This window comes from Micropterus dolomieu, linkage group LG05 (genome assembly GCF_021292245.1).
Source record: "Micropterus dolomieu isolate WLL.071019.BEF.003 ecotype Adirondacks linkage group LG05, ASM2129224v1, whole genome shotgun sequence".
Lineage (NCBI taxonomy): Eukaryota > Metazoa > Chordata > Actinopteri > Centrarchiformes > Centrarchidae > Micropterus > Micropterus dolomieu.
Window position 1 is genome coordinate 7590945 of NC_060154.1, and position 21811 is coordinate 7612755.

Here is a 21811-nt window from a genome sequence, read left to right on the forward strand (position 1 = left end):
ATAATAGAGCTGGAAAATGGACTTATCTAAAATTAAAAAACAGCGCTCCAATTAAGAAAAAGACCACTAATTTCATTAATTCCACTTTTGGATTCAGGTATTTATTAGAATATTTTATTCAGTTCATCTATTTATTGTATGTTTATTTAGATGTTATAAATTCAGTTTATTTCAATGTAACCATGTTGAAAAAAACAATACATTTTGTGATTTAATAATAGAATTTGAAGATCTATTCAAAAAAACTTCTTTAATCCCTCTTTTGTCCAGTTAATATGAATAATTCACTTTAGAAACTTGCTAGGTTCTCTGGGTCCTTTAAAAATACTCAAAATGCTCTTATGAGAAAAATGTATGTTGTGAGACTGTACTTATCTCCACACCTGCTACTACCACCTACAGTATTTCAGCCGCACAGCACCCTTACCCTTCCTCAGGGACGGCTTGTGCCACTGTGCGACACTCCCTGGGTGTGTGGATGACCTCAATATCATCTGGGGGAAACTCAATCAGATCTCTCAGGGGACCTGACTCAACAATGGGAGGGTGAGTGATGAGGTACTCCTCAAAATCCACTGGCTCCACTGCCTCTGTGAGGGGAACCTGGTGGGCGATGAGAGAAAGAGGTGATTTAATTTGCGGTGAAGACATAGTCAGCTATTCAGATCTCCTGTTTCTTTTTATTGAACGTGAATGTCTTAGTAAAGTCTTAAAATCTCTAGATTTAGTAAATACTTTATGGGATTGATTCCCCATACAACCTCTGAGGAAAGTAGCAGAGTTATGCGTTAATAGTCATTCTATGAATCTGCAACATTTACAGCACCTACAGGTTACTTCTGTTGAAAGAGCAATTCTAGCTTATGGATCAACTTCAATTCCAAACAGGAAAATTGGTTCTAAGTAAGATGCATCTGTGATTTGGACAAATGCTTTAAAATGCCCTCAAGCTGATACAGCAAGCAGATTAGCAAGAGTGCTACATCAAGCTTAGGCCCTATCCACACTACTCAGTTTTTGTTTAAAAACTAGTTTTAAAACGAGTACAATCTCCGACCACACCAGCGTTTTAGCTGCGTATTTGAGTTGATCTCCGTCTACATTAAAACGACTGAAAACGCCCGTGTAGTGGCCGTTCACTTACACAGGGCATGCACGTGCCAGTGTAAACATGAAGCAGATGGTCTATTCCGTAGTTACAGAAGATTTGGTGAAAGAATAAAGAAATACAGATGAAGAATCACACCAGATTTTTTTTGCATGGACCAATAACAAGCTTGAACTGTTACTAAATGTAACACGGGAGTTAAAAGCAACTGTGACGCCGGAAAACACACTGGAAGACGTCACAAAGTTAATACGGCGACATGCACAGTAACTTATAAGTGCAGGCCTAAGCTATAAATGTTATTTGCACGGTACAAGACATTTTAAAAAACTAAATCAAAAACTCTGTCAGTAGCATTGTGTTTCTGCTCTGCATGACTTATAAGACCCAATCAGAGAGCCAAACGTGAGTGTCTACATCATCATTTCTAAAACACACACTAAAACACTACCTGGAGTTTTAAAAACGAAAAACGGGGTCGGCAGCGTTTCTCCGCAAAAGTCTCCATTTTAAAACGAAAACGTAGCAGTGTGGATGGGGCCTTAGTCTGCTTCTAAAATGTTGAACCCAAGGGAATCTTTGTTTCAGTAAGTTCACGTTTATATGTGAATATGGGTGTGTGTTTGTCTCTCTCTCTTTCCCTCTCTCTCCCTCCCTCTTGAGGAATTTGAACACAAATACCTTTCACAGTTTAATTAAAAGCCAACTGTAGCCTAATTAAGGAGCAGAGGGGGAGTATTTTCTGGTGTTCTGGCTCAGGGCTGCTGAAGGTCAATTCATAGTTTTCACGTGACGTCACATTCCAAGGATAACGCTACCTTGAAGGGCAAAAAAGACGTTAGTGATGCACTTTACTTTGAGTTTGTTACTTTTGTGTTGCGCTTTCAGATCAACTAATCGAGGAGGAGACAAGCCTGTGCTGTGTTAGGTGAGGAATTCCCCACAAGGTAAACGTAAACATTACTGCAGTCGAGCAGAAGCAGGGACCTGGCAGTTTTTAATGGTAGAAATGCGGCAGCAGGTGCTGTAACATTATATGGATCGGAAGTGCCCAACACTTGCAGTTTGTGTTCATATCTTTCTTTTTCTGAAGTTGAAAGGTGATCCAAATAAAATCTGACTGCTTTTGCAGCGTCTCTGCGGGGAGTCGCGGTGTGAGCCGCTATTTTGGTCTGTTGTTTTGCCCTGCAGGTCACCGCGCATGTCACGTGACTGAAATCTATAAATTGGCACTACTGCTTTAACAAACATACTGTCTGGCCTCACCCACTTGCAACCCTAATAACACTGCACTGAGAGTGGATAAGCTAAACAGGCCAATCAATGGTTATTCCTCATGGTATTTAGCAAGACATTAACAACTGCAGCCACTCATCTAACCACCAACTGAACATAAAATTACATCCTTGTCTTAGGTTGTAATATTGTGGTTCAAAAAGACCAATGTCAGCAGGTATCCATATTGGTGACATACTGCACTTGATTGAATATTATGACAAAAGGAACTAAATAGCTGACTAAACTAATTCATTTTTGATGATATGTGTCTAACATTTAATTTCAAACATTTTAAGTCTGCAAAATATGAAAGTTTAAATAAAAACAGTTTAAATACACTCTACATTTGCACATTGACCAACAGCATGAGGTGACAAAATCACTGAGCTGAGCTCAGCACATTGTTTTCGAACCAGCCCAGTATGTGATTTATTTATACCAAACAACATGACAGCTATGTTTGTTTTCCCAACATAGCAGACACCAGAATTATTATTGTCTCACGGAATGACCTCCTAGATCCATATCAGTCTGGTTTTAAGAGTGCCCACTCTACTGAAACGGCTCTTTTGTCTGTAACAGAAGCCCTAAGGTCAGCTAAAGCTGCAGCCCAATCCTCAGTTCTTATCCTGCTTGACCTATCAGCTGCCTTTGACACAGTCAACCACAGGATCCTGTTATCTGCTCTCTCAGCAATGGGCATCTCAAGTAAAGCACTCCTGTGGTTCGAATCCTACATCTCGTTCCTACAATGTTTTGTGGCAAGGACAATTATCCTCCTCCCACTGCCTCTCCACAGGGGGGCCCCAAGGCTCAGTGCTAGGGCCCCTTCTCTTCTCAATTTACACCACCTCACTGGGGCCGATCATTTGCTCTCACGGCTTCTCTTACCACTGCTACGCACCACTACTGCTTACAATGATACGCAACTCTACCTATCCTTCCCGCCAGACGACCCCACCGTCTCGGCGCGGATCACGGACTGTCTCTCGGACATATCTGCATGGATGAAGGCTTGCCACCTTCAACTAAACCTCTCTAAGACTGAACTCTTGGTCATTCCAGCCAAGCAATCTATCCACCATAACATCAAATTACAAACTATCTCCTCAACCATCACTCCAACCAGGTTGGTGAGAAACTTGGGTGTCATGATTGATGACCAGCTGTCCTTTACAGAGCATGTTGCTGCTGTCTCTCGGTCATGCCGCTTTGCTCTATACAACATAAGGAATATCAGGCCCTACCTCACTCAGTACGCCACCCAGCTTCTGGTACAGGCCATGGTTATCTCTCGCCTCGACTATTGCAATGCCCTCCTAGCAGGTCTTCCAGCTTGTGCGGTGAAACCCTTACTAATGGTTCAGAATGCAGCAGCACGTTTGGTTTTTGATCAGCCCAAAAGCACTCATGTCACTCCATTACTCAGTGACCTCCACTGGCTCCACGTGGCCTCCAGAATCAGATTCAAGTCACTAATGCTTGCATACAGAGTGACTACTGGGTCTGCACCCATCTACCTAAACTCCGTAATACAAATTTACGTTCCTTCTCGGCCACTACGCTCCTCCAACGAACGCCGCCTGGCTCTTCCATCCCTTTACACAAAGCAATCCCAGTCCCGGCTGTTCTCATCTGTGACACCACGATGGTGGAACGAGCTACCACACGCCATCAGAGCAGGGGCGTCCCTCTCTAACTTCAAGAAGCTCTTGAAAACTCATCTCTTCCGAGAACACTTCCTCTTATGACACCTCTAACTCCTAACCTCTAACATGAACTCCCTGTGCTCTTCTTCTTCTTCTATCCCCTTACAATTATCTTGTATTGATTGCACTTTTTTTGTTAACTCTTACTTCCTTCCCTAGGTATTTACCCCATTGATGTGATATGAACTATGAGCTCTTACAAGTATTTATTGCTGCTCTTACTAGTATGTATTGTCAGTTGTAGATCGGTATTTGATGCTCTGTTGATGCTTGTATGTTGTTCCTCAAATAAATAAAAATTCTTCCTTCTAAATAAAAATCAATCAATCAATCAATCAATCAATCAAATGTTAGTCGCTTTGGATAAAAGCATCTGCCAAATGAGTAAATGTAATGTAAATATAATATTTGGGCAAATGTGGAAAATCAACAGTACCTCAATTGTTAAAAGAACACATTGCCATTGTAATTTAGGCTGGTTGTCTAATGTTTAGCACCAGCTGTAACACTAGTATGAAGATCCAAGACAAGATGTCAGTGATAGGCGCCAGTCTTTCAATTGTTTTTGGAACTACTCACTGTGTTGCTTGTTGTGGTCCCAACGTTGAGGTTTTTGAAGAGTTGTGGGGAGCCTCCATACTGGCCAGCTATCTGCTTCCTGACCTCTGCTGCCACAGTCCTGCAAACAGAGGATAGATAGTTGGAGGGAGGAAGAGGTAGAGTGAGTGAATACAGTCCATTTTAAAAGTATGTGTAATCATCCACAAATTACACAGAGTTGGCTTGTCTCAGAATCACAGGGAAAGTAATAGGGTTGTTCCGATTGGCTCGCTTATCGGCGATTGAAGAGATGATCAGCGATTTGTTTTCCAATGCGCCGATATTAAGGCGATTTTAACAACCCCACTATCAAAACTTTTATTATATATATAATAAAACAGTCTATCTGCACCACACTGCAGTGTTTCCCATTTGTATGATTTATTTGTTGCAACATGACACGCCACAACATCAATGCTGACCGCCACATACTATATACTATTTAATGAGTAAAATCATTTCATTGTGGAGCTGCGCACAGCGCATAGATTCACTCAGTGCCTCCGCTTGCTCGTTCACTCGCTCCCTCAGCTAATCTATTTTCTTAACACAACACTGTCAATGTCGGAGACAGTGTTAACGTTAGAATACAGCTGGGTTGTCAATTTTGACACGCCGTACATACCTTCTTTCTACCCGCCACACGTGCACGGCGTCACTGTTACACGGTAATAATGTGGGAAACACTCGGAAACACTGTACTGTGCATTTACAAATGTTTCTAGTGGTTTCTCTTAAAACTAATAAGCCTGTTTCTTCCATGCTGGCATTCCACTGACTTGTTGCAACGTAACACCGCCCCCTGGCGATCAGATCACCAATCAGTGATCTCCTGTAGATATGATAACAGAGATGATCGCCCAACCCTAGAAAGTAACAATATATACTTAACATTTTAGTGATGGGACTAGGATACAGGTGATTCTGCAATACACAATACTCAAATACATTGAGCTATGATACTTTATGATCAATACTGCAAGGTAATCTTGTATGACACCTGTATAATACCTTTGTAAGTGAGGAAAATATTCCCCTTAAATGGCCAAATTAAGCAACATGATCTATTCTCATGCAATCTAATGGTAAGGTGAATACCACATAGCTGCCATGTCCAAGGTTCAATTCCAGCCAGGCATTTTATACCCCTCAGGTTTTCCTAACAAAGTTTAATGAAATACTTTAAGCCCAAGAATTAGTGATGTATAACCTTTTAGCTGTGAATTAAATACAAAACAATAAATTGCAATATTCATTTTAGTATCAGTCCCTCAGAACACAAGGAATTGCAATGTTATCAAAAAATGTCTTAGTTTTGTGCAGTAATGATTGACATTGTGATATGAGTGAGTCTTACTGCTATTCAACTAAAATAAAATCAAATATTAGCAGCCCTCACATATACACATACAGCTGGATTTTGCAAATGTCCACTTAAGTGTTAAGCAGTCAAAAGTTAGGCTGACTAACACTGAGGATTACACTTCCTGTCCTTTCAGGATTTTCTCTTTGTGCTCATGGAGACTCAGACAGTGGCATATATTACACCCTGACAGAGAGGAAAGAAATAAAAACCTCTGGACCCCAGTGGTCAGCACAAAGCTTGTGGTGTTCAACCACTGCTGTTGCCACACACATACACAGGTCCTTTAAATCACAGCAACCACCAAAACCACTCAGAGACCTTTGCCTCGAACAAAATAACAACGCAGCAAGCAGCCCAAAGTGACACAAACGAATGACAACTTAGAACCAAGGATAAAGACTCTGAAGACTCAAGGTTATGTTACACATGTAACACAGAAGCTATAAGGACACTTTCTTCTTTACCAACAAACTGTCCCATTTTCCTGTCTCTCTATGCTCTCCACCCTGAAAGCAATATCATTATTAACTAATCAGTTACTTTACTTTTAAATTCTTAGCCATGATTACAGTAATGATGAGCAAGGAATAGGTATGATCCAGTCAGCGAGGTCACAAAACTACAAACATCTAAACCAAGTCTGGTTTCCTCAAAGCCACTAAAGTGCAGAGTTCATCACTGTTCCATCATATAAAATACTGTGTGTAAACAGAAATGAACCTGAAGCCTAAAAGGAAGATAAAATGAAAGCTGCATGGCCCAACTGCCAGCGTAACATAACATGATAATGTACAACAGTAAAGATCCAGTGGCCAGTGTCACCACTGGAGAAAGGCAGAAGCACTGAACCGATATACACATTCCACAGTCCTCCCCAATGCCTCTTTCTAGACCTTGGCTTAGCACTGGTCACTGCACAGAGGAATAACATGATAAAATAAACAGCATGTGGCTATTTCATCAAGATGATAACAATAATAACTCCCAGGAACAAAATATAAAGTGGTCGCAATTGAAGATCTTAATATAGGCAAACTATTCAACTAAGACACGTGATTTAAACTTCTAAGCAAGGCCACTGGGAATTTTAGTATCTAAATTTGCCTCAACATGTGACAAAAGTTAACTTGCTTTCATTACTAAAAGTCAGCATGCTTAAACAAGTACAATGGGGGTGCCTTTTTTCACAGCAAAATAAATAACGTGAGCAAGGTAAACAGTGTCCACTAGCTATTTTATTTAATCTTGATTTATTCAGGTAAGATTCACTGAGATGCAAACTGCCCACATTCATAAAGTGGATACAATATCATAAAGACTTGCACAATATAATGCAATCTGATACAATAGACAAGCATGAATGTGCCCTTTGTAAAGGTTATAATGTTTGTTAAGAAAAAGAAATTGAGAAAGTTATTTTTTGATTGGAATACTAGGCCATAGTTTATTATAATGTCGTAATATGTGGCATTACATTGTAAGGTATGTGTTGTTAGCTGACCATCTTATCAGGCATCTCTGCCTCACTCTGTGGGTGAATAACCTGCCATGGGGAGGGTGTGTCCATTCCATCCATCAATCAGTATGAAATCCTAGTGCTTGGATGTGATTTTGATGAATGGGAATTGAATTTTATACTACAATAAAAACTCGTACTCCTCCAGTCCTGACACCAACAAAGAAATGGAGATTCTGCATGATCATAGCTGCTACAACTTCAGAGTCCAGCCTATAATGGTTGTGTTGGCCTATAGCTAAATGAACTGGGCTCAACAGCAATTTCTAACAAGTAAAAACACTGGACAAAATGCATGGCCTTTTGTAATAACCTAGTTTTTCCAAACAGAAAATGAAAACAAAAGTGACAGCACATGCTCCTCCTTTCCAAAAACCTCAGATCATCATAACCTTTCCGGAAGGGTGTAAAATCTCATTTCATCAAGTAAAGACATCTGACAGTGGTTCAAATACAGTTGTTTTTGGCTCAGTAACAACAACAATGACTTAACTGTGTATTAACTGATCAGCAATGACAGTTATTAAAACATGTTTATAGCTGTGGGAGACAATATTTCATCTCTACCTGATCTAACGTTATCTATCGCCTGGGATGAAGGTTATTGACAGCTAGCACAAAGCCCTTTGTTAAAGAGATTACTTTAATCTGTCTAAGGGGCGGGGAAGAGATTATAACATCGACATTTGATAGCTGTGGATGAAGGCTTTTGGTCACAGTCTTACTGTAAAACAACGATATGTCTCTTTTCAACGGGTTCTTGTTTAAAACATAACTCTACAAAGTTCAGTCACATCTCCACCAGAGCCAGTAGCTGCCCATCGTTAGCGAACTACTGTAGGCAAGATGGCTAGCTAACTGTCCAAAATTAACGGTTTTCATTTAACAGTAAGTCCATTTCGGTTACTGAAAACCTAACTCCTATTTTGCTTGGATACATTTATTACAACAATAGTGCATCTTGCTCCTTTGTTAGCATTCAGTAGTAGGTAGAAGAGACCAGCCGCTAGCTGTGTCGCTGTCTGTTTGGGTGGGTCTAATCATCTCTGCCGATTTGGCTAACAAGCGGCTAGCTTGGAGCAGCCAGGCCGTTCTGGTGGCTGGGCCTCCTTCACAGGGTTCCCTCGGCAGTGGTCTGAGGGCGACCTATATAAAACCGACAAAGTGCTCGGTGTGTCTTTTACGAGCTCGTTTCTAGGTCTCAAGTCGTTACCTGCTGATTTTTTGGGCGAAGGCGCGGCGTTCAGCCATGGCAGTGGCCGCTGACGTGCTTAAACGAAATTCCCAGGCAGGCAGGCAGATTCAGCTTTCCACTCACTCACTACGGCCACAGGGAAAACGGGAAAACGAGAGAATGGGATCATTACCGTAATGACCATATTGGTGTGCAACAGAACACACCCAATGAAAAGCCCCTGCACGCTGTACTGTGAGGAATAAAGCTTGGACATTGAACAGCTGGACAGATTTATTTAAATATTTTACATAATATTCACCAATATAAATGTAATTTATCAAAATGCATTGGTACTGAAACATTTTTGCAAAGGAAGGAATATGCGTTTTCATTCTTCACTTACTCCCTGATTATTTATCTTTGAAATCTGGCCAACTTAAACATTCATTGCAAGACAGCAATTCCAATACTTTGATTGAAATTTGTCGTTGTTTTTTAAACCTTATGATTTTACCTGGAAGATTATACATACACAAGACCAGATATGAATGACATTTTATAATTTTAAACAATGCACATTAAACTATATAAAGGATAACGTCCAAGTTTAAATATTTGTTATAAGGTAAGACAGAACTTTATTTAATCTGAGGCAAATAGTTGTGCAGCAGTTGCAGTACAAAGTAGGAAAGAGAGCAAATAAAAGCAAAATCCAAGAAATTCTGACAAATAATTTACTCCTGCTTCTTTGCTCCTTGCACTATGTGTCACTCTTGGTTTAGAGTGTGTATACATGTGTTCTCTATACTGTAGCCTGTGTCTGATTTTATTATTGTATTATTGTATAAGTAAGCACATCGTGAGCAATGTACAATCCTGAGTCAAATTCCTCCTGGCAGTAAAGCTGATTCTGATATGAACCTTAAACAGTAAGGTACATATCTGATTACGTGATTCTTTTTACGTGTTACTTTTTAAGCATTTTCTCTCAGGCTTCTTCCATCTTTGGTATTCTGCAATGAAAATTAAGAGTTTCCTTGTGCAGTAATTACTTTAACAAAACCAACAAGACGATACAAAATCTGTAATGCACAAGCATGCTCATTATTGTGCATGCTTAGTTTAAGATGCAAAAACAAAAAAGGATGCTTAGTTTAAGCTTTATTTAAAAATGTAGTCTGATCGGATCGATGACGCCAGAATTTCATTCTCAAAAGAGGCTTGTGTACAAAAAAATACAGTGTAGGACTATACAAACACAGAAGTTCACAGCAAACAACCAAATAGACGTCGGCTCCATATTTTAAAATCAATTGCCAGCTGATAACATGAGAAATAAAGTAGCATGAAAAGTACAGGAAACAATCAAGTTAAAGAAACAACTGGCAAAATCCTGACACCGGTATAAAAAAAAAGGAAAGAAAGAAAAAAAAAGAATCAAACTAAGTATGATGCGTGATGGAACCATGATGGGTTAGTCACAGATAAATAAAGAAACTTATTCTTAGATTACCATCAACATACCATTGTAAATGTAATAGCAGCAATGTAATCACGAAAATGAATTAGAAGTGATGCGCCCGTGGCTTTTTATCAGTCGCCCCGCCTTCGTACAACAACGCGCACGTTATGATACAAAACTATTAACACAAACAAGTGGAAAATTCATTCAGGACACGGTGAATAGTCGGAACGGGTCTAACACCGCCCGGTCGGGCTGTGGTCGGGCTATATCATTCAAACATTCGAGCCTTCGCGGACCTGCCCCCACTTCCTGGTCCCGGCGGAAACACCGTTAGATCACATGTCTTCACTTCCTCCGTGTAAACATTAGCGATCGGAGAAGAGTGTTAAGTTTCACAGCTAGTCATGGAAGACATCCAATGTGTTGAATTATCAGAGTAACACACTGTGACCTTGTAACTTTTGTACGGAGCTACATAGTGGCCGTGAGGGGGGAAACAATGTAACGTTAGTGGTTGCATTCTGAAGTGGAGAAGTGGTACTGCTACAGTCAACTCTGTATGTGTGTTTACTCTGCACACCACGGTTTGGGGTTGTAGGCTGTGTGGGAATGGGTTCCATCCCTTCCTGGTTCAAATGGAGAATAAAGGGAGCGATGAAGTGGAAAAATTGAAGACAAAGTTCTTGTCAGCCTGGCATAATGTGAAGTACAGTAAGTAATTTGCTGAGACCCTTACACACAAACACCAGCCGTACAGGCTTAGTCCTCTCTATCCACTTTGTTTCTTTCCATGCATTACTGCTGTGCACAATCTTATTTTTGTGACAAAATTTGAATTTACCTTAATTGGAACTTGTAAAAATGAAATGCAGAGAGCTTAACAATACAGTGTACTGCAGACACAAGATAATGCACAAATAAAAACAAGCATCAGAGTTCAATGAGACAAGAGCCTAATGCTGTTGAGTCAGCCCTTAAAATAGTTCTTTGTCATACTGTACCATACATTGGTTTGTGTGTGACATTTTAGTTTTTCAGCTCACTAAGATTGAAGTTTCTGCTATGTTTCTTTTTATTTAGAAAACCAATGTTTATTCACTGCCTTTTTATGTATCAGGAAGTGAAGAAAAACAGAATATTATAACAGGCAGGAATCTTGGAACCGCCCCAGAACATTGAACAATGGGTGTTTTAAAGTAGGTGTGCCAGTCAGCTGAGTAAGTAGGTCACCCCATAGTTTGTGTGTTTCTTTTTTAACCATCAATAAAACCAGAAAATATTGTCTTTTTATTGTGTATCTTAGGCTGGGCTCTAAAATCAAAGACCTCTTTCAGCAGAAATTCCCCAGTGCTTCTCCTCGGAAAATATTACCATTTTAAGGCTGAAGGTATGGTGTGCACACATATGCACAAACACGAAGGATAAAATTAAAATACACACTTAATCCTGTACCTTTAACACACTGTAATGAACTTCACATACATATGCACATATCTGACTTGACTTGAGATACAAGCTTTTTATAGGGTTAAATCAATCAATCCATGTGTTTATTTGTGGATAATTCATCTATTTGTGTATCATGTTTTGTGTTGTATGTATGTTTGTGACTCATAGTCAGTGTATTTGCAATGACACTGACATTAATGTACTCGCTACTTGTGCATTAGGTTAAAATCAGAAATAGAAATTCATAATGCTTGATTAACTTGAGCCAGAAAATTTGTCATCCCCACAGACCACAAGATGAAAAAAGTTAACTGCAAATCTTGAGTGGATCACATGTCATTTGTTTGCCTCAGATATTGACAGTCCTACAGAATCCTGCGATGACGCCTCTGACGAGGACTTCATCATGGGGAATGTGGAAGCTTTCCGCAAGGATTTTGCATCCAGAGTGTGGCTCACCTACAGGGAGGAGTTCCCTCCACTGCCCGGCTCCACCCTGACCTCCGACTGTGGCTGGGGCTGCATGTTGAGAGCCGGGCAGATGATGCTGGCTCAGGCACTTATTCTGCACTTCTTGGGCAGAGGTGAGCGGAAGGATGGTACCGCACCTAAGTTACAGTGCAACCCTTGCAGTGATCTAACAAGATGTATTAAAAGTGTAGACAAAAAATGCCAACAGATTCTTCTCAGTTCAAAGTCACAGCTGGGGCTTGTAGCAGTTTAAAGTAGAGGTTCCCAAACATGGGGGTTGGGACCCACCAAGGATAAATCTGAGGGGTGATGAGTTGATCAATGGGACAGGAGAGAATACAAAATCTTTTAGATCTTCTAAAGATGAGAGACTGGGGCTTGTAGTATATATCTACCTTCTTATTTAACATCCACAGTTGAAGTGCCTTTGACCAAGAGAGGAAACTGCCAGTATGGCAGATATTTGGAGGGTGCTTGCACCCTGCAGTCCCAAGGTGTTCATTTATGGAACTACTGCATATGAATGTGGAGATGGGACATTGATATCATCAGCAAAAGTTTTCATATTACAATAAAAATATCTAAATGGGACAATTTAACCAGCAGGTAAAAAAAATAGTAGCTGCATTTGATATGTGATGATGATATGTGTATGAACTGTAAATTAGACTCCAGGTCATTTTTGATTAGGTCTGATACTCATTTCATTTTGAAATGCACTGCAGCTGTGCCTCATTAAGTTTCTTTATTTACTTTTAGTTCAGTGTCTCTTTTGTAGCCACTTTTGACAGTTACCTCATTCTCAACCTGAAAGTGAACATTTAATTCAGTTGATGCAAGGCATTTAAAATGAGTGAATTCCTCATATCTTTGTCAGATCTATTGTCTCTGAAGTGTCCTGGACATTATGGGTCCACATAATGAGATGACTGCCAGTTTAATGCAGTCATTTAGAAAACAATATTTAAAACTTGTTCTTCTGTCAAATTTAAAATATGTCACTAATGAAATATTTCTCTATAAAATGACTAATGGCCACTTAAGGATATTTATTGATTAATTTCACTTTGATTCACTTTTGAATCAAGGTCATTTTCTTAATGCTTTAGACTCTGGCCCATTTTATAGCCTGGGCCACTCCCTTTTTCTCCACCTTCGGCTCCCACCCTGTTTGTAAGGCTAAGGCACGTTAAAGTGAAATACTGGGACGCTTAAACTTATAATTGAACAGAATGACACCTATTCTGTTTCTGAAGCGCACAAGGTTCTGTCTGTGTAAAGCAAAAACCTTAAATTTCATAAGTTCTGAAAGACTTTTTGTTCTCAGTGGTGATGCTCTAAATGGAACTTTGATGTGTTGAATAATCGGGTTCAGAGATCCTCATAGATACCTGGTCATTTCATAATTTTCCATAACTGATATCAGGTTTAGAAAACATGTAGGCTTTTCTGGCACTACAAGTAAGATCTTGATGTTATGCATGAATTGTTTATCTATGGTTTTGTCATTAACATTTGAGCCTATCCTATCATATCCCTAAAATTTCCTTCAATATTTTAAATCAAATCTCATCTCTAAAGCTGATGATACACGGGACAATATTGCTAGTGGCAAGTCTGACTATGTTTTGAACAGATAGTGGCGGTGCGGGGAGGGTGGCAGGAGTGGCGGGAGAAGGCGATTACGGTAGTAATCTTTACTCATTACCATTGACAGCAACATTGCCCAGCACCATTGCTCTAAAAGTTGCTCCGTGTATCATCAGCTTAAGTATTGAGTTTTGTCAAAGGTGTTTTTGAGAAAGTGGCATCCACTTAGGCCTAAAAAAATTTACTATTCTAAATTGGGATTATAAGTATGTATTAATCTCACTAATCTCAATCACTTACAAATATTTCCATAATATGATAATAATATTCAATTAATTATGCCAAGAAACATGTAAAATAATCCTATGTAAATTTGTATCCACAGAAATATAGGATCAGTGGTTTACAAAATATGGTTCTAAGGTCTAATAACATTTGTATCCATAGGCGACTTTAAAACTTATTTTAAAAAAACGTTTTTCTCTAATGTTGATTGTAACTGAGGTTTTATACATGATTGATTCCTCCACAGACTGGACCTGGTCGAAGGCACTGACGCTCCAGCCTTTGGACACAGAGACGTGGACAACATCTGCAGCCAAGCGTCTGGTGGCCTCTCTGGAGGCTTCTCTGCAAGGTTCCCCCAGGCCCTCGAATCATGGATCACCACCCATGTACCAAGCCCAGGGCCAGGGATCTGCAGAGGAGGCAGATGCACATTGGAAAGAGATGTACCACCGTACTCTGGTATCCTGGTTTGGGGACAGTCCTTCGGCTCAGTTAGGCCTCCACAGGCTGGTACGCTTGGGCCTGGCAATGGGGAAACAGGCAGGGGACTGGTATGGGCCTGCTGTGGTAGCACACATCTTCAAGTAAGTCTAAAAAGTTTGATTTAAGAGGATACACATATCCACATGCACCTTCTGGCTTTGATCACAGAATTATTTATTATTCTTAAGGGCAAAGCAATCACAATTATTTTTGTTAAGTGATTAATCTATAGCAATCATATTAATTGGATCTATCATTTAGTATATACAATTTAAATTTAAAAAGTTGTGAATTTTACCGTGGTATTAAATGAAGAAAGCAAACTTTTCTATTCAAGAGGGTGTAACCAACAAATCGTGTGTGTGGGTGTGTGTGTGTGTGTGTGTGTGGGTGTGTGTGTACAATATATTAAATAACTCAAGTTGTATAAATATAATAATGCATATGAACTACCAACCACATCGGACATTGCTACCAGCCTCTTTATCAGCCTAGTAATGTTTCCATGTCCATGTGTTATTATTTGATCTCTGTGTTCTCTCTCTCTGTCTCTCTCTTAGGAAAGCTGTCGAGGAAGCGATGGACCCTGGCTTGGCGGGTATAACTGCGTATGTCTCCCAGGACTGCACAGGTATGAAAGATGAGCCTGCTGTTGATAAAACAGGATACTGGGCATGGCGCCCAAACTGACCCTTCTTTTTCCACCGTCTCTCTGCTGCTGGAAGACTATGGAGCTGCTTAGAAGGGTGACAGGAACCTCACTCCCCAACAAACACATCCACTACAAAAATCTATAACGTCCCACTCCAACCTCTTCTTAACCCCACTAACTTGGGTTTTGATTAATGTTTGTCTTCTCAATAGCCAGAGCAGAAGATAGCTCAAGCAAGTATCTTGGTGTGTTATGAGTTTGATGTCAGAAAGTCACAGAGAGACAGTGGGAGTGAATTGAACTTGTGCACCATGACCGTCTGTACATAATGGAATTTAGGCCTCAGACAGTTATTGGATTAATGAAATATCATTTAGAATATAACATTTATCGTCAACAGTTTTGACAATCAATTATTAATCTTTTATGTCCATGAAGATCTACATGATGCAAAACATTTATTGTTTTCTGCTTCTGAAAATGTAAGGAATTGCTGATTTTATAAATAAATTGAATCTGTTTGGGTTTTGGATCGGTTGGCTGGACATAAGAAGCAGTTTGGAAAAGTTACATTGGGCTCCAAGAAATTGTGACTTTTGGGACATTTCACTGTGTTTTGACATACTAGCCATTAAATGATTAATTGTTAATGTAACTGAGAGGTAATAATTGTTAGTTGCAGGTAGCCATGAATAGATTAAACCAAAAAGACTCACAAGTCAGACAAAGCATATTTGCAAAAAAAAAAATGGATAAAATATGTATATTTTGGACAATTTGAAGAAGAACTTTGCATCTTTGGCAAACACATAACTGTAAAAACATAGCCCATTTACTGCAAAAACCAGGAATGGCTACAAAAAGACAAGATTGAGAGCCTGATAAATAGACAGGATGGCTGATAGATTGACATACAGGGCAGACATGGAGGCAGACAAATGACCTTTGTTTTATTGATCCTCCACAGTGTACAGTGCTGATGTCATCGATAGCCATAGGGCACCAAGAGCAGGGCAGGCCTCTGGTGAGAGGTCAAATGCCCCTCCTTCCCTACAGAATGACCAACCAGTGTCAGCCTCCACCCCGTCAGATAGCCAAGCTGTCATCATCCTCATCCCTGTGCGCCTGGGAGGGGAGAAGACAAACCCTGAGTATTTTAACTTTGCAAAGGTGAGAGATACATGTAGATCAGTTTTGAACTTTTTTTAATATAATTTGATCATTTGGTGTTTGATCACAACATTTACACATATACACTCATAGCGGTAAAAGTTATTATCATACCATAAATAGGAAGTGGTCACTGTGGGGAATGGTGAGTTCAAAATATCTGTTTTACTGTAATATAGTATGTGGGAAACAAAATGAAAATATTTAGGTTCCCAGCCAGATGTACTTTGTATTTCTCTCTCCCTTTCTCTGAATTTAGAGCATATTGAGTCTGGAGTACTGCATAGGCATCATCGGAGGGAAACCCAAACAGGCCTGCTACTTTGTAGGATTTCAAGGTTAGTGTTAGCATAATGCAAAACAGAGAAAGACACACAGAGAGGTTGGTGTGAATAGCAGATTATTTTGCATAATATACCCTTCTTATGTGAAGAGACAAAGTAAGTTAATGTATTCCTGTTTGCGTGAGGAAAACGTAGAGGAGTGGAGAGGGAAGCAAGTGAAGCAACGCTTACTTTATTCTCTCTGACCCATCAAAGCCTCACCCATTTATCACAAGTAAACCTCCCAAGTTGTGAGCTGTAATTGATTTCCATAGGAGGCATGCATTAAATTTCATCCAGGCCCCAAAGTGAGCCACTCTTCATCACCTTCAGGAGCCAGGAGGAACCTTCAGTTGTACATCTTGGCAGTCAATATTTACGCATTTACATTTTACCAATTTGAAATACAGTGGTGGATGATGTCTAAATGACAAGCAATACATTTTCCCTGCCAAGGCGCAGCTCAGCGCAGCATTTATCTTATGCAAATGGTCGAATATAATTGCGTGTTTGTAAAAGTAATTCCCCCACACAAAAATTAAATGACAACCTCTTTTTTGTGGGTGTAAAGAATGTGCTTGTACAAACGCATCTGATTATGCAGAATTTAATCCACCCTGGTGGATATTAAAAAGAAACAACCTTCTGGGAGGCATATTTGACGCACACAAGCCTAACAGTAGGCCAAGCGGGTGACTTTGAGCTACTCTGCATAGAAATTGGAGAGAAGTGCGTTTTTGTAATAATCCGATGTTTTTGAATAACTTGTCTTTTGTTTTGTCCTTGCAGATGACAGCTTGATTTACATGGACCCTCATTACTGTCAGTCTTTTGTGGATGTCAGCACAAGCGATTTCCCTCTCCAGGTAATGTGAAATTACACAGACGAGCTGACTGGGACCCCAGTAATGTGAATTTAATAGTTTCTGTTAGTACTTAAGGGTATGAATCTTAAAGCAGCCCTCGGCCCAATTACAGAGTCCCTATCTGCTGATTTATTTGCTGCTCAGATGTGTGAAGCTGCCACTTAAGAGAAATACTGCAAATACTGGATCAGGTAGTGTGAGCCTGAATATTTCAGGACCCATACATAAAAATCAGCAACCAGTACTGTAGAGCAACTTTGTTTTATGCTTTTGCATGCAGTGTTATACAATGTGACAACACACCAGAGTTGTAAATTTATGGATGCTGTGACAGCAGATAAATAGGATTTCACTCATCAAATAATGCAGACTACATCTTATTCGCTGTTGACGCTGGCATGGAGTGTATGTATTCCCCCTCAGTTGTTGTACAATATTTGGCCCTTCAGCTAGATGAATATTTTCTAATGTTTTTGTTTAGTCATATCATTGCCCCTCACCAAAGAAGATGCCTTTCAGCAAGATGGACCCAAGCTGCACCATAGGTTTCTACTCTAGAAGTGTTGAAGACTATGAGAGAATCAGACAAGAGCTGTCTAAGGTAAGGAATAGTACTGCCTTAACACAGGACTCCTTAAAATCACTTCACCACTGCCAAAAGTTCACAGTTACTATTATCACAAAGGTTAATTCATTTTTGTACCCTGAAAAAATGTGTGATGAGGTTGACCAGTAGATTGACCACTAGGTGGCACCATTTGGCCATGAATCTGACAGAGTTCTTACTTTGCTTCTCAAACCAGTCAACATGTTGGCTAGATGGTGTAAACCAGTCTTCCCTCTTTAAACCTGTCACACTTCTGCTTAGAAGACTCTATAGAAATTATATTAAAATTAATATACTGTAATTTATCTGGTGGCAACACAAGAAAGAACATAAGATGGCCCTCATTAGGTTAACTGATGAAATTCAAAGCAAACTGTTGTGAAATATATAGTATGGTGTAACACTAGCACTCCTCTGATCTGTTGTTTTTCCAGGTGCTGCAGCCATCGGCGAAGGAGAAATACCCCGCGTTCACTTTTGTGCAAGGTCATGGCAGAGATTACGACCTGTCGGCCAGCCTGACCCCAGAGAAGAGAGAATGGCCCTTCATCCGTGACCCGCGGAGGACGGTCACCACTGCTGGCGACTTTGTGCTGCTTTGACAGAGCTGTTTAAAAGACTACTGAAGGGGAACTTCTTCTTTTAATGAATGAAACTTCTTGATACCCAAAGCCTTGTGTCTGAGCCTGTTGTGACACTGAAGGTTGTGTAACTTTTTTTAACTCTAGTAATTCAGTTTATGCGTCCTGGAAACTTCACTGTTGCAGAGCAATTCTTGCCAAAGCTATTACTAACTGGTATTTGTTGCCTGGCAATGTAAGCTTGCTGAACATTTTGTCAGTAAGCCTTGGGACATTGTTTTGGTGCTCTCCTTAATTTAGTGACATTTTTAGATACTCATCTAGAGAAGAGGAATATCTAGGGGAACACTTCATTTTACACCGTTATTTGTAATTTTATGGACTTAAGACAAGCTGTTGATAGCGCCTATATCAACACATCAGATTTTTGGAGATTTCAAGGCTAACAGTGTCATAAAACAATAACAGTAACTATGACTTAAATCAATGTTGGCCCACTTGAAAATATTTTCACAGGGCTACACCTACAGTATTTAGTGTTTTCTGAAGTCTGTTTTGTATTAGGCTATGAGTAGTATTGTAAAAGCCTTAATTAATATAAGCTAAGGGCTCTCTGAAGATCATTTCCAAACGTCTCTGCCAAAAACATTTAATCAAACAAGATTAATTCTTCACCCATCTGAAACACCTCAACAACAGAAGCAACAGAGACACATGCTTTAAAAACACATGTTGTGTGATGATATGACTATATGCTTGCAATAGTGTGTTTTTGAGTGGTATTAATTTTGACTGGGTTATGCATCAAAGTGCAAGTGACCAGTTGTGACAGGAGATTGTCAAAGGGATAACATCAGCTATATCTCACTAAGCACTGTATGTTATACATTATTACTCATTTTACAATAGTATTCTTTAGATGTAAAAGTGTATACTACATATGTCTAACAAACATTTAGAGTCTTAAGTTAGATTCAGGGAATTGATATATTTAGTATAAAATAGTTGAATTTATTTGAAGTAGCAAACTACACAACCATAAAGAAATCAGAGGGATATTATTTCAAAGCATTCTTTCATACAAAATGGATTTTCTTTAACATTTTACATTTCATGTTATGTTTCTTACTATATTTCCTACTTTTGAATTTTTCTCCAGTAGTGAGTGACTAAATGATTTATTGGCATTCTTGAGATTCACTTTTATAGTTACTACACCTTAAACTAAAAGTGAACACGTATGCTAGAACACATTTTAGGCTACTGAACTTGATAACGCACTTTGAAATTCAAAACACTGAATTATTCTGAATCTTTTGTATGTGCTTTCCTGCATTACAACACTTGCATGGCTGTTTGCATAAATTAACTTATAGTGTATCTGAAAAATATTTTTAACACTGCCAGGCAAAAAAGGAATAAAGTCCAAATATTTGACATCGGTTTGCTTCTTTTGGGTCCAATTGAAGAATTTGAAAAAAATTATTTGCTTCATTTTCAGTGCTAGATACAAACCTCAGTGGTGTGTTGAAATGTATTCAATCCCTTTCTCTCCCAGTCAAATGTAGTAGATTAAAACTAATCGTACGTGCTAACCATCTCTACAGCCCATTAACCAGGGACCGGAAAAAATGTGACCCAGTGACACTGGCGGCAACTGTGTTCCTCTGTGGAGGAAAAGAAAATATCCTTGTGTGCAAAGCTCTGTTACCATGGATAATCTGTGTGTTGCCCCCCTAGTTTGAGCTTGCTGGACTGTTTTCCTGTACAATACAAATTCTTGTATTATGATGAGCCTTGCTTTTTAAAAGAGGGAACTGTCCCTTCTGTGAGGGAGCCAGGGCAAGGGTGAGAATTGAAGAAGAATCCCAAATCTGTTCTCTACCACAGAAAGGCAATGGCAAAACACATAAAGGCATCATTTAGATCCCCTGTCTGATCTTTGTTCGTCCATGTCTTTTTCTTTTTTTAAAGAGGACAGCCGACCGGCTGTGTGGACAGAGCGGGAACATCAAGTATGCAAGAGCAAAGGACTGGCGACATTCTCCAAGTTTGGAAGATGGAACAGAAGAGTAAGAGTTGAATGGACAGGAGGGAGGCTCAGGGAGGGGTTTGGGACATTTGGGGATTTATGTTAGAAACATGAAAGAACATTTTTGCTGGGGGGCATACAGCACGCTGAGGGTTGGCTGTGTTCTCCATGTATTTACAGGGGATGTATGAATATTTGATTAATGAGTCACAGGCTCGAGGGAAATGCAATGAGCCAGTGGTGGCTTTACAAAGCAAGCCGATCTCTCACACACACACACACACACACAAACAGAGACAGACACATACACCATGCCCTCCTGTTTAACACAGCCGCCTAAAGTGTCATTGACATTGCAGATTCCTGAAAATATCTGCAGCCAAGCAAATTCCTCACAAAGAGGGAGTCCACGGGAGTCATTCCTCAGCGTGTGAGAGGGGGATGCCCAATAAAGATTTTATTTTTTGTCATCCACAGGAAGAAATTATTTATGGCATGCAGCCCTTAGAGGGATCAACATGGAAGGGGATCAAATAAGGACTTCTAATATCTTAAGATTATACCTGTGTTTGGAGTAAACCCCTTATTAGGTCTAGTCCTACAGCCTTCACTGGAACAAGGAGACCTTTGGGACTTAATCCACAAACAAAAGTTGTGATCTGAGAGCAGCTGGGTGAATCTGTTAAAGGCATTTAGGTTGAGTTATTGGATGTTATCATCAAAATATTATTAATACAAAATGAGAGAGGAAACTGAGTACAAAGCAACATTCACAACATAATCACCTTTATTCATTTTCCATTAAATGTAGGAATGTATGCGACGTTTTGAGGCTAATTTGTCAACAATGTCAAAGACAACATCTTTAAAACTAAGAAAATAGAAATGAATGGTATCAACATATATAATGCAATGAGTTACTTCCCTTCCAGGCCTATGGAAGCTTCACATATTCTGAGTCCTGAGTGGGGTGTCTTTAGCTTTCTGAGTCTTACAATGTCAACCTATAAAATAATTCTGTTTTCCATGACAATACAATCAAATTTGTGTCATTTAGCTCTGCTGAAGAAGGCGATTGTG

General features: G+C 39.6%; 2 protein-coding genes across 16 annotated transcripts in view; one reads left to right on the forward strand and one right to left on the reverse strand.

Annotated features, from left to right (window-relative positions):
- Positions 1-8907, reverse strand: part of dock7 (dedicator of cytokinesis 7) — a 61883-nt gene extending 52976 nt beyond the window's left edge. For 7 of the 15 annotated variants that reach the window (XM_046050044.1, XM_046050042.1, XM_046050040.1 and 4 more), the window contains exons 1-3: positions 8791-8877; positions 4675-4774; positions 428-603 (exon numbers count right to left, since the gene is read on the reverse strand). In XM_046050044.1, the coding sequence (XP_045906000.1) occupies positions 428-603; positions 4675-4774; positions 8791-8828 (314 nt within the window). In that variant the 5' untranslated portion in view covers positions 8829-8877. Of the gene's footprint in view, positions 1-427; positions 604-4674; positions 4775-8790 lie in introns of all 15 variants that reach the window. The other 8 variants (XM_046050048.1, XM_046050047.1, XM_046050034.1 and 5 more) reach the window with 4 other exon arrangements.
- A 1609-nt stretch (positions 8908-10516) lies between these two features.
- Positions 10517-20136, forward strand: atg4c (autophagy related 4C, cysteine peptidase). The gene is made up of 10 exons (XM_046050430.1): positions 10517-10930; positions 11523-11606; positions 12022-12252; positions 14262-14601; positions 15061-15131; positions 16120-16322; positions 16582-16660; positions 17435-17511; positions 17993-18112; positions 18553-20136. The coding sequence occupies exons 1-10, from the start codon at positions 10855-10857 to the stop codon at positions 18718-18720; spliced, it is 1449 nt and encodes a 482-aa protein (XP_045906386.1). The 5' UTR covers positions 10517-10854; the 3' UTR covers positions 18721-20136.
- Positions 20137-21811: the final 1675 nt, after the last annotated feature.